The following is a 13,944-nucleotide window of genomic DNA, read 5'->3' on the forward strand; positions in this document are numbered from 1 at the left end:
AATTATTATATATTAGAGTAATTATTTATTGAGAGGGCCACCACACCGAATAAGGAGAGAAGACTAGCTACCTGGAGGCCCTGAAACATCACCGGAGAAAGAGGTCATCCTGGCGCCGGGAGCCCCCGGACGGCCACTCCGACGCTCAAGTCAGCCCAGTCAGGAGGAAGAAGAAGTACAGTAAAATAGAAATACTGTCATAAAATGCTCAGCCCAAAAAAGATAAGAAGAGTGAGAGAGAGAAGAGAGAACCCGGAACCTCCTCTTAGTTTACCTTCTTCCTCCTTTTTTATACCTCAAGAGCTCCCCTTTTTTGTGATCGGAGAAGAGTTCTCCTCTTGATAGGACGTTTGCTGACAAAGCATGGTCCTTCAGAAGATATTGACCTTGATAAGACATTTGCTGACAAGGCATGGTCCTTGAAGAGACCTTTGTTGACAAGTCATATCCACCATTAATGCTTGCCAAAGTTGGCTATTAGAAAGAGAGAGCAATTATGACGGGTCAAATCCAAGTTGTCATGAGAGCTTAATTTTATAACTCAGTTATTTTATAAATTTTTTTTTAAAAAAATTAAAAAGTACTTTACGATCACATAAAATATTTGACGTTCTTTTCTATTTTAATTATTTTATTTATATTTTATATAAGTTATTTCTCTCAATCATTATATTCTTTATAAAAATGATCCTAACTACTTAAAACTCTCAATTACAGACTGAAAAATCTCAAATAAAAGGTATGATTTTGCATTTTGATACTACAAGAAAATACAACAATCCTCCAAAAAAAATAGCAATTGAAAACAGAATGAAAAACAGGAGCATTCACTTGTAAAACTGTATCATGGGTGAAATTCTACGAGATGAAGAAACCATATACAACACAACTCAATACCTCTAGCTTACCATGTAGACTCTGTAACTCAATTTCGACGGCAGCAAATACATCTCTCGACTTATTTTCCAGAGCTTTGTGTGTATTTCCGAGTACGTACCAACTACAAGTAATTTGCATTAGCCAACTCTGAAGGTGCAAGAGGAACAAGATGTGTCCTGGACATAAGTCTGGAGGTACCTTCTCAAGTATTTCGTGTTATTTCCGAGAGTCCACATCGATAAAAGAAATGTGTGTCATCGTTGAAGTTTCAGATGGTCAAGGCTCCTCCAATCTGTTAATCGGTATGAAGGTTGTGGAAAACAATGCTATTGTAGACTAACCATTCTTCAGCTAGCACAAGCATTGCTAGCAAAGCTGTTGATGTCTTGTTGCTTTATGAAACAGTTCATCGAGAAGGATTTTACCTGTAGTGCATCAGCTCATTATTAAGGACTTCATTTGCATAAAGAAAAGGTAGAGGCGACGAGGATAACTTACTCAGAACCACATCAGCAAAAGCCAAACAACCTGATCCCCATCGACCTTCCTGTATAGAAACATGAGCAATGTACCTTGCACTAGAAAGGAAGACAAAGAAACAGGAATTGAAGTAATTGCATATAATGTGGCTAGAAAATAGATGGCCAAGCGCCTCATAATGCGTCGTTATCTTGAGGAAACTGCATTCAGGCTACAATCACTGATGACAATATACATGCTGTATATGAACTTTGATTCTGAACTAATTTATGGGTCTGTACAGTCACCGAAACGCCAAAAAGAAGTTCTAGTAGAAGCAGTATCAGGCAAAAGCTGCTCTACTTCTGAATTTGGTTTAGCAGTTTGTGCCTTCTCCGATACAGGAAAAGCTAGCGAGAGCGAAAGCAAAGTCGGTGCATCATCTCCATCAACCACATCAGGAACATGTAGCTTATCTCGACTGTTCCTTTCAGTAATTTTTTGAGATTGGAAAGGGGAGATCTCCTGTTTTGCGATTCTTCTCTTCTCTCCCAAAGCTAACTCAAGAATGGGGATATTAGATTTAGGCGAATCATCATCATCTGATGAAACATATATTACATTGTCTGCCTTTGTGCATGTAGGTCCTTGATTGTCATGGAAGAAATAATTTTCAGCATTTTTTGAGCTCTCCGACATTGCCCCATAGAACAGGCTAGTATTTGGTAAACTAGATGGCACGGTTTGTATTTTAGGGAATAATATACTGGATGAAATTTCCTCCCTCGAGCTACAATCGATATGACCACCATTGTCAAGCCTCATCTTTTTGTGCTCTTTTTCATCACTCAGAGATGTGCATGTTGACTCACCTGCCCACAACGTTGTATCACCAGTGGGTTGTAACAAATCAATGGAAGAATTTTCTATTGTATCCAATGAACTAGGATTTGCACACTTCAGATCCGGCTTTGATTCCCAATGGTCTAACATTTGGACATTTCTATCATTACCTGATCCAAGAAGTGGAAGATAAAATGAGAAGATTTTTTATGCATCGAAAGAGATGTGAGTCAATCACAAGAGCAGATGCCTCACCTTGCCAGCAGTTTAATGAAACCAACTTTGAGGATTCTACACGATTATCAACCTGTGCTCTACCACTTTTAACAAGGTGTTCATGGCCTTTTCTGCAATCTGAATCACTGGTGAATTCATCCTAATAAACGACAATATGACATGTAAACTGAGTTGCGAGTTTAAGCAACCAAAAAAGATCATAATAAAATTGGATAAAACACTTAATTAGGTTAGCAATACAACAAGTTGACCATTAAATAAAAAGTAAACAAATCATGTAGTACAGTTGACTAAAAAATTTTAAGCAAATGCAAGAAGGGTTGTGACTTCAGATCAATGAAGTGGGTTCAGGACTGCAAACTATCTAGCATTTTTTTTTAACAGTAGAAGAAAAAGTTGCAGTATGATATTTGGGTAACCATTAGCACATATATCAAATCATTCTAAGGATCATGAATCAGAGATTGTATTCTAGGAATATAAGAAACAAACATATTGTACCATCATGAATTTCTTGTATCCATCAAATCTCGTGGTGCCAGCAGGTCCAAACTATAAGGAGACAATAGGGAAGGCACATCCTCAATTCTTTCTCCATTATGGAAAATCCCATAGCAATGTATTTGATTGCTGAAGTCCACAAAAAACTTTTACCATTCTAACTATCTTATGTAATCAGAATTATACTTGCAGGATTATACTATACTGGTTGCTGCATTTATTTCTTGCTCAGTCATGAGCTTTTCAATTGATCTTAAGTCAGAAAGCCAATGATTAACTTTTAACAATATGCAGTGTTTATATTAAAGTAAAATATATGGGCTCGCATAGGAATCCAACCAATTAATAATTTCAATTGCAGCTATGTGCATCTTGAAAACCTCAGGGCTGTAAATAAATACAGTTATCAGTGATCGAAATCCTTGCTCTCTTCCATCTACTCAAGATTGATAAAAATGAGGTATAATATTAAATCTAGGAAATTATTCTGACATTTTTTACACTATTTTAATTTTACACCATTTTTTAGGAGACCTGGTTGTTGTAGACTTATAAGCCCCTCTTCTGCTGTTTTATTCATTCAGCCAAACAATTTTTATTTGAAAATAAACCTCTTCCACAAGATATTGATTGCGGCATGCAACCTGGTAAGGTCACCAACTAAGCACAAATTTATCCCACATCACATCATCCCATGAGATATCCAGCTGGGCATATAACTTCGCTGATGCTATGTTAAATGGTGTTGGAACATAACATTGTTCCCACATTAAACTAAACTGGATAAATAGACAATGCAAGTGGATACCGAGTAAGTCATTTAGGAAGAAAACCCTTTTAAGAATGAATTAAGACATGTACCTACCAAGATATGACTTCATGAATATACACCTGACATTAGATCAGCACATGAATTTTTTGGAATTTTGCAGACTTGATGACCCAAAATTTGAGTCATGACATACAAACATTCTCTTCCTTATGCAAGGATAAAACTATGAACCACTATCCTCCTTATTTAACACAGACTCATCAGTGGGGCCTGCCTTTGAAATTGCACATAAATAATTTGACACTTATGCAACAATAGTGACAACAAAAGTGGAATGCGACAGCCTGGAGTCAGCTGCATGGTCCTTTTTCCTGCAATTGAAGTCTACTTAGAGGATACCCACACAAGGTGTAATTTCAGTCTGAACAATCAAACTATTGTCCAAGATAAGTTATGGCTAACTGAAATGGGCTTGGGCATATCTATTACCACCATCTGACATTGACCATAGTTCTTTCCATCACAGCTGATTCAGCCTATGATGTATGATGTTCATTCTGTACAAGGTGATACTCAAAGTAGAGATGCCCCTACTACTGATAAGGTAGTTTTCTGGAAACCATAAACATTTTAATCCATTTGTAAATATATATTATTACTTATTAGGCAAACAAAAGCCCACAATATGTGATGTCTTACAGAGAGAGAGAGAGAGGGAGAGAGAACCTTAGTCCTCAAAGGAAAACATTAAAAAAATAATCAACTTGTACTTGTAAATGTGTGGTATCAAGCAAACTAAAGACAATGAGACGTAATGTGTAAGCATCTCAGAGAGAGAGAGAGAGAGAGAGAGAAGCTTACCAAGCTGTAGATATCATCTTCCACTTCTGGAGGCAATTTTTCAATGTCTATCTGAAATTTTGGTTCTAAATGGGAAACACAAACAGTGCTGAGTTGGCTCATGTTGCTAGATGAGTTGGCTGCAGGAAAAGAGCATGAAATCTGCTTCTTTTGAACTTCATCTGGAATATCCTGATGCAAGGTATCCCTTACAAGAGCTTGCTCCTTGTTGGAGACCTCATTATCCTTCCCTGATGCTGGAATATCCTGAAGATCACTGCAAGTACTACATCTGGATGCATTTGCAATTGGAAAAGTATAAGACCCTGATGAAGCCTGATTCTTGACATTAGATATGTTGACAGTGCTACAAACACCAGAAAGAGTTTGCATAGACAGCCCTCGGGTGGCAGGTTCCATGTTCAAACTAAAAACAGAAGGCTTCTTATTCAGACCAGGCAGATCTCCCAAGCTATTTTCCCGACTTCCTCTAAATACACCCCAAAGATAAAACAAATTGTTCCAACCTGAAGTATGGAAAACAATGTAAATCAGACATTTATCAAATTTATTGGAAGGAACACATAAAACCACTTAAGGCTTTAGACAAAAGAAACTAATTACTATACATTCTCCCTCTTGTGATGTAGGAATAGTTTCTTACGTTGGGAGCTCCCTGGTAATAGATTTGAAGGGAATATAAGAAGTTGCATTGCACCAATAACACCTACAAGAGCTAGATCATTTTTCAGTATATTATCCAACAGCTTCCAATAGTAATTTTCGTAACTGCACAAAATAAAATGTATAGAAACATCAGATATTGTCTCAGCCTGCAGATACTATGGAATTTCTCAATGAATAAGTACTCATAAAATGACCTGTCAATATTTTTAGCAAAGAAAAAGATATCAATATTATCTTCTCCGGGACTGTTCTCATGGAACTGCAGAGGCCATGAGCTTAGGCGAGGTACTTCCTCCAACTGAACTTTGCAAGGAAATTGTCCTGCCACTTCAAGTGCTTTGGGTGAGACATCAGACGACAAGTGAGCCTGAAAACCATCAAAAACTGTAGGAGGTTTGGCAGTCCTCAACACCTCAAAAGCACCTCTGTTGAATACAAGGAAAAAAAGTATGATCAAAATAGTAAGCAGTTAAAATGATTTAGTGTAACTATATGCTAATGATATAGTATTAAACACATTCTCAAAACTAGCAAGAAGATGTCATACTGCCAGATGTAGTCTATCTCTGGTATTGCCGAAGCTCTCACTAGATCAACAGGAGCGGAAGCTTGATCAAGTAAGGTTGGTGCCATAGTCCTTGTGGACACATCATCTGGAAAGTCAAGAACTGTCCCTTCTCCAGGAATATTTATAAATTTCTTATGATCTTCCACTCGCTTTACATGGATGGTATTTGCTGCTTTACTACAATTTTGAACATTGGTTATCCTAGAAGACAAGTCTTTAGAACTTGGATATAAAGTTGTTGCTTCAGAATTTACATCAGCACTGGCTAAAGAAACTTCCTCAGATTGATCAGGTGATTTTCTCTTGGTTCCAGATTTCCAAGCCAGCCCTCGCTTACATTTTTCCACTTAATACTTCTGATTCCATATTCAAACTTTGTTCAGAATAAGGCTTTGTAATCGAAGTTTGTAACTGGACAGACTGTGCTATGTGACCTGTTTCATTACACTTATGGCAATGTGATAAGCAATAAGGGACTGAATCTAGCTGTCTAGAGTTTATAGATATTTGGCCCAGCTTTGACGTCCCTTTGTGTCAAATCTGTTGCCTGAGGTGAATTTTTCAGCGAGTTAACTACATTATTTAACAAAGAAATTTTAGAGAATAGCTTAGTTACCTTGGGAATAGGTTGAAAACCCTTCTGATCTTCATTCTTACATAATCTAACTACAGATTTAGTTCCAGAAGTTTGTGACAGAGATGCTGATGTCTTCTTCACTTCCATAGCAGAACCTCCAGAATAGCCAGTTACAAACAGTTTCAAATAACATAGACAAGCTACACAATCAAGTCAGAAGCATTTACTTACCAGAACTAGTTGCATCAATTGGTCTCCTTTTGCCATCTAGATTGTTTAAATCAGAAATTCTGCTTACTTTGGAATTACAGCTTTGCTCATTTGAATCAGCCTTCATCGATACTGCAGGACTGACAAATCGTTGATCACATGTGGAATTTTTCTTATCCAGCATACTCCCACCTTTCACTTGTTTAGGATCCCCAGGATGTGGTAGGCTAAGTGCATGAGCTTTGCTTGATGTCTCAGCACTGGAGAAGCCTGAAGTCTCACTTCCAAATGATGTAGATTTTGAGATTGCCTGGGACGGACTGTCATTTCTTTTGTTGGATAAATTAGATCCTCTATTAAGTTTCATCTTCCAAGGAACATTATCCAGCAACTGTTTTACTTTTGGCAGTTTTGAATTGCTAAACGAATTTGACTTTGAGAGAGGGCCTGAAACTAAAAGCTTTAAACATGTGGAACTTTCAAAATGCTCAATCAATAAAGTAAAACAAAATTACCACGTGTTGGTTGCAAAGGTGCTTGTATCCCAGATGAATCATGACCAGAAGAAGTTTGTGTGCGAGATATTACTGCTGACTTATTGCATATTGTGGAGGAGATTGGTTTTATCTTCACACTATCATGTTTGTTGAAGTTCTCACGTGAGAACTGAGAAGGTTTCCTAGGAACAATTGTTCCACTAGGTGTATCAACTGCTTCATCGAGTTTTTGCTTAGAAACAGAATTAACCTCAGAATTTTCTTCCTTCCTCTTAGATGGAATAGACTTAACCGGCTCTTCGTTGTATCTTCTCATGTCTGGATCAGTTGTCTTATTTTCCACACTGCTTTCCTTATTTGCACTATTTTCTTCTAAACAAAGTGGTGCCTCTGTCGGAGCAACTTGTGCTTCAAATTTTCCTGTCACATGAGCTGCAGCCTCCTTGAGTTGGCATTCTTCACATAACCACTCGCCTTCAGGAACTTCAGCCAACATTATTTGCATGCAGTAACTGATTAAAAGCAAATTTCCATCAAACATAGTAGTTTATGAAAAACATCTCAGAAAAAGGAAAAAAGAAACTTACATATGCTCAGCCCCATCACTACACCTACTACAGATAGCAAGCAATTCTTCCTGACCTGCATCCCCACAGATATCACAGACTTTCACCTGCAACAAAATGTAATGAAAATGTAATGGATCAAGAGCATGATGCTTATTTTTACCATAAAATATTCTAGGTATGTGTCATCATAAAAAAAACATCCAACTAGCATCCTTAACCTACTAGTCATGTGGTAGTTCCTTTTGTAACAACACACACATCAGGCATGAAGATGTACAATTTTTAGTTGCATTGACCACATTTTGATGCAACGTGAGAACAGGATTTAAAACTAGATATTAGTAGCCATGTAGCTTTACATAGAGTTCTAACAGCAATATAACAAATGGTTTAGCTGACCAAATTAGTTGGGACTATGTTTTATCCATCTTTTCTTCACTGTTGTTATTACGAAAATGGCTGCCTAACGGATTATAAACATGACCAATTCAGCAAGATAAGAAATTGAGTAGCTGAACCCAAACATTTTTGCCGTAAAGATTAAAGCTTCTGTTATTTGTCAAACAATAAAGCATATTACCAATGTCCACATGGCTGGTTAACATATTTAAAGATATAAGCACCCTTTACAAAGGAATAGTTGAAAGTGGAAAGTAAGTAGTTTCTTTGGGTACCATAAAACAAAACAAAATCCGTACAAAGGGTGAGAAGCAACAAAAAACAACCTTTTCAGCAAACACATTGTTAAAAAGGATAACCCTATAAGTAAATTTTTGAGCGAAATATTTAGGGATTGATCAACATAATAGAATCAAAGATAAATATATGATCCTATACCCACATCCTCATCAATGGTGAAGTCTTGTTCATTAGATGTAGCACTTGTTTAAATTCAAGACTAATTTTTCATGAGTCAATGACATATCTCAATAAGATAAATTCCTACAAAAAATATGTACATACTACAACAGAGAAAAGAGAATTATGAACTTACATCATCATCAGTTTCTGCTAAAACTTCACTCTCAAAATCTGGCTGCAAAAGCACCTGAGATGTCCGAGAGTTTGAGTTGGGCCTATCAGGTTGGTCTTTACTACCCGTTGACATTATTGCCTCTTGCAGCTTATACCCACTGATGCAATTTTCAGTGCCTAAAGAAACTAATTGAGGAGTCTTTTCGTCATCATCTTTGCAAGCATCATCATCTGCAATTTCATTTTCCCCATTCACATTGACTGGAGCATGAGAAAGACATGCGCTCATCAATGAACCTGAACAAATTTGGGCTTTTGAAGATATATTACTTCTTGAATGTGGATCTTCTAAGCCATCAATATTGTGACAAGGATTATCATCTTCTGAACAATATGCAATACTATTTTTCAATATGAGTGTTCTATTTCCTATAGGGTTAGTATGATTGTCTTCAGATCCACTATTATTATAGTCATCAGTAGGTTGTTTCTGAACCTCCTTTGGGTCATTTTTCTCCAGAAAAGATTCTGATGATCCGGAGTTGCATCCTTTAAGCTTTTTCTCTAATTCCTCAGGATGATCATGATTTGTATTACTAGAATCTTGTAATACAGCAATGTGAGAAATGTTGTCAATGTGACACTTCTTACATTGCTCATCAGCAAGATTTGAAGTTATGTTATGCAAATCTGACATCTTATTGCTGTCTGACGAGAAAAGACAATCATCACTAGAACTCATTTGGTCTTGTTGGAAATTGTTGTCTTCGACTGTATCCTTCTCAGATTGAAGTTATGTTGGAAGTAGCCTTTGGATTTAAGACAACCTTCTCAGATGCAACATGAACTGTTGATGCTGCAATTGTTTAAGTGCAATCACAGTTCAAGGAGAAGAACACAGGTTGCATGCTCCAGGTTCTCTATCCAAATGTAAGGATCTTTAAGTGCATTTAAGCACTTTTTTCCAATAGGAAATACCACTGTGTAAGAACAAAGGCAAAATAAGAGTATATATCAGTTGCATCACATCATTTGAATTAGAATAACAAATTGCATTCAAGTACATGTATAAAGATAAATGGAACGAGAAGTAAAATACATGGTTTTATCATTAACAAAATCTTAGACCATTGATTGTTTTGTAATGTCACAGTTGATAAATTATGAAAGCATGGTTTTAAATACTGTTTCATATTGGTAAGCACAGGTGGATCATTTCGCATTACCCACCATTGACAATATAGAGGCAGATTGATGGGTTTTTTTCCACAATGCGTGAGCATTCTGTGAGTGAGAGGACTCAAAAAAATTTCCCGTTGGTAACAACTATGCACAATTCACAAGATCTTCTATGAGCAAAGGGGCTTTTTCATGCTCCACAACAGCTCGGCACAACTCATTTGATCTTGTTGGAAATTGTTATCTTCGACTGTATCCTTCTCGGATTGAAGTTATGTTGGAAGTAGCCTTTGGATTTAAGACAACCTTCTCAGATGCAACATGAACTATTGATGCTGTAATTGTTTAAGTGCAATCACAGTTCAAGGAGAAGAACACAGGTTGCATACTCCAGGTTCTCTATCCAAATGTAAGGATCTTTAAGTGCATAGGATCTTTTAAGTGCATTTAAGCACTGTTTTCCAATAGGAAATACCACTGTGTAAGAACAAAGGTAAAATAAGAGTATATATCATTTGCATCATGTCATTTGAATTAGAATAACAAATTGCATTCAAATACACGTATAAAGATAAATGGAACAAGAAGTAAAATACATGATTTTATCACTAACAAAATCTTAGACCATTGATTGTTTTGTAATGTCACAGTTGATAAATTTTCAGGGTGATGAAAGCATGGTTTTACATACTGTTTCATATTGGTAAGCACAGGTGGATCATTTTGCATTACCCACCATTGACATATAGAGGCAGATTGATGGATTTATTTCCACAATGTGTAAGCATTCTGCGAGTGAGAGGACTCAAAAAAATTTCCCATTGGTAACAACTATGCACAATTCACAAGATCTTCTGTGAGCAAAGGGGCTTTTTCATGCTCCACAACAGCTCCGTACAACTCCACAAGCACTGTGATTTCTCACAAACAACTCCACGAGGACTGAAAAACTCATGATACAACTCCACAAGGGTTTTATTTATCTCGCAAGTAGCTCTACAAAGACCACACGAGCTCCACAAGTGTTTTCTCCAATTCCCAAACAACTCCAAGAGGATTGTAGACTTGTAGTCTCAAACAACCTTTATTGAATGTGCAAGAAGTCACGCAATAGCTTCTATAGGTATGCATTTGCCTCTTTTTCATCACCTTTAATTTATACTGACACTATGCATTGACGCTCCAACACAATACAGAAATCATCTCATTTGGTCGGCTACTTAAACTCAGAAATTTTAATATAAATAGAAGAGCATTTAATCAGATTTGAATACTGCTAGTGATATGGTTTGAAGAGAACAAAAAACGAATCTATATAGCTGAAACCAAGTACTTGGGACAAATAGGACTTCATGACAATGACAACCAAAATTAGGTATGTTTACTCTGAGACTTGTAATACCTAAGTTTTTGATTGAATTAAGCTAGTGATTTGAGGTTTGAAAGATTTTTACGATCAAAGACAATGATCATTAGAGTTTATATCTTAGCAAAAGTACTTTTTTTAGAAATTAAATTTATGTAAAATTTATCATGTAATTTTGAATATTACTAGTGTTATTGTCTTGTGTACACTAGCTCAATAGAGGGATAAGATTCATATATGATATAGATAATTCTAAATAGTTGGGATTTATCAAATGTATTACCTTTCATTGTCTAAGATTCAAAGCCAATTTGATCTTAACTGAAACTATAATTGTTTGAACCATTTTAGGATATACGATCATAAGATACCGCAATCTAGATCAATATCCGGATAACTAAAAAGATCATAGAAGATCAGATCATCTCAAATAGCATATCTAAAAAGATTGTAAAAATATGATGGTTAATAAATGCAATATAAAAAAATGAGACTCAAAATACAAGGCACCAAAAAAATAATTTTTTTCTATATATGTACCTTTTGCCTTGTTGTCTGATATAGGCAAGCAGGAATTAGTTAACCAGAGAGATGATCAGGACAATGAAATCATTAAGCTCATATAAGTTTATCTTCTAGTCTTGTAATGAAATAAATGATAACTAAAATAACAAGAAAGTTATACTAATTCTAATGCAAAAAGGCATAATGCTAAACATGAGGGTTCCATAGAATGATCAAGTTAAAATGTCTCATTGAATCTGTCCTTTTAGGGTCATATTCAAATTCATAAAGGAAACCTTGTATGCAGCACTTGCCAATAAGTATCAACATGATCTAGAAAGCACGTTCAGAATCCTCCAGCACCTTAAATCAGGATACCGTAGCTAAGCACCCTAACCCAAAGAAAAACAACTCATCATCACTCTTCGATCATTTGGAAAAGGGCACTTACAGATGCACATCAAAATTTCCCATCATCAATCAATCTCCGTATCTAGTATAACAGATGCACAAGGGAATTAAACAATGCAGAATTATCAGAATGCCCCAAAACCACATATTACAGCAAAAAGAGACATTTTTCCCCCAATAAGGAAACAATAGCTCAAGAAGAACAGCCCGATTTGTCATTCCAATTAATCACAAAATTATTTAGGCGTCAAAAACAGAGCATAAAAAGTAAATTAAACAAATCCTCCCGTCAAGCATACCAGTCCGAGTACAGAAAAGATCCGATTGATCACAGAAGTGAATGCGGAACCATGATCAAGTGTAGCAAAGGGGGTATTTTTTTACACGCCTCCGGTTAACCCAACCTGTCGGCGACTTTCTAGAGATCCACCAGGGCGAAGATTTCTCATCATCGCACGCTTCCGGTGCCAGCTCCGAATAGGGTTCCAGTACTAACCGCCTGATGCGAATTAAGTCCCGCAGCGTCCGAGAACAAGAGAAGGTGGTGAGAACTTGAGAGAGGAACGATGAAGACAACAGAGAAGCAAAAACAATAGACTTGGGCAGGAGTCGGCGAGAGTAATCGACCAGTTTGAGAGTGTTCTAATGGAGACGAAAGCGATGAGAGGGAGAGAAAAAGGGAAGGGGGCGAGGGGAGGAAGGAGGGAGGAGGAAGGGATGCTCCTCAGAAATAGAACTCGGAGACAGTCCGTGTCACGTGTCTTGGACTAAATTGTTTTTAAATTAATTAATCTTTTTAAATCATTTTGAGGTAAAAATCCTGATCAAAAAGTTAAAAGAGTACCTTTATTTTTTAAATAATCAAAGAACGCCCTTTGTAATTTTTTTTATCAAAATAATATGATGGACCAATTCATATTAAGGACTTAATTGTCCTTTAATATGGATCAATTCCATCAAAAATTGATCTAATTTATTATCATATAACAGGATAGAATAGGCCAACGTATCATGGTTTGATGGGTTAAAAACTCATCTTCAATCCAACAATCTCTAATCAAAACGGATTACGGATTAAGCTGATCAACCCATGAGTCTCTCAAAAAATAAAAAATAAAGATAATATTAAAATTTAAATTTAGATTTTTGAATAAATTAAAATTTTTAAATTTGAAATATAATTTAGACGGATCAATATCACTAGTTCATTAAATTTTCTATTTTAATTTTAAATTTTTAAAAAAAAATAAATTTTTTTCAATCCACGAGTCAATCCAAGTTTGCAACGAGGCTAATTCACATGAGCTGCGCAGGCTAAGCGGATCGATCCACTCTTAATCCATTTTAAAATGGATTGATAAAATTTCAACTCAATCTACTAAATTGTTTAGCAAGAACAGATCAATCCGATAGACTCAACCCAAATTGACGGCTCTACTTATATACAGTATAGTGGCAATGATTTCGTAACTGCCAAAATGTAATATTAGATAAGTAATTAAAATATGTGGTGTAACAGTTACGATTTTATAGTTGTTATAATATAAATGCTAAATAAATAGGAATATTGAGTTGCTTGTAGTTAGGTTTTAGTGCATTAGTTATGAATTTAAAGGTAAAAAATAAGTAATAGGAATTATCAAAAGATTTTAAATACCTATTTTATTTTTAAATTATCATTCAAAAGATTAATGAAGACATTTGACAAAAAAAATACAAATGGTAATTATATTTAAGGACATTTCGAAAAATCTATTAAAATTTAGAATACTTTTTAAAATAAATCTATGTTTTAAAAAATATTTTTTAATTTATTCTTAATCTGTCACAAGGGTGAAAAAAGATTAGTTAAATCAAATTAACTTATTTG

At 35.7% G+C, this 13,944-nt stretch overlaps 1 protein-coding gene across 1 annotated transcript; it reads right to left on the reverse strand.

Annotated features, from left to right (window-relative positions):
- Nucleotides 1-733: 733 nt before the first annotated feature.
- Nucleotides 734-10,987, reverse strand: LOC141836256 (uncharacterized). The gene is given in 16 exon segments (XM_074723696.1): nt 734-1,000; nt 1,078-1,304; nt 1,378-2,351; nt 2,437-2,557; nt 4,553-5,058; nt 5,196-5,320; nt 5,413-5,643; nt 5,766-6,127; nt 6,129-6,291; nt 6,293-6,333; nt 6,403-6,518; nt 6,601-7,020; nt 7,089-7,582; nt 7,658-7,743; nt 8,634-9,594; nt 10,530-10,987. Coding segments are annotated over 13 exon segments (4,113 nt in total). The 5' UTR covers nt 9,357-9,594; nt 10,530-10,987; the 3' UTR covers nt 734-1,000; nt 1,078-1,304; nt 1,378-1,626.
- Nucleotides 10,988-13,944: the final 2,957 nt, after the last annotated feature.

This window comes from Curcuma longa, chromosome 10 (genome assembly GCF_044706935.1).
Source record: "Curcuma longa cultivar G26 ecotype Majalengka, Jawa Barat chromosome 10, ITB_CL_G26_1.1, whole genome shotgun sequence".
Lineage (NCBI taxonomy): Eukaryota > Viridiplantae > Streptophyta > Magnoliopsida > Zingiberales > Zingiberaceae > Curcuma > Curcuma longa.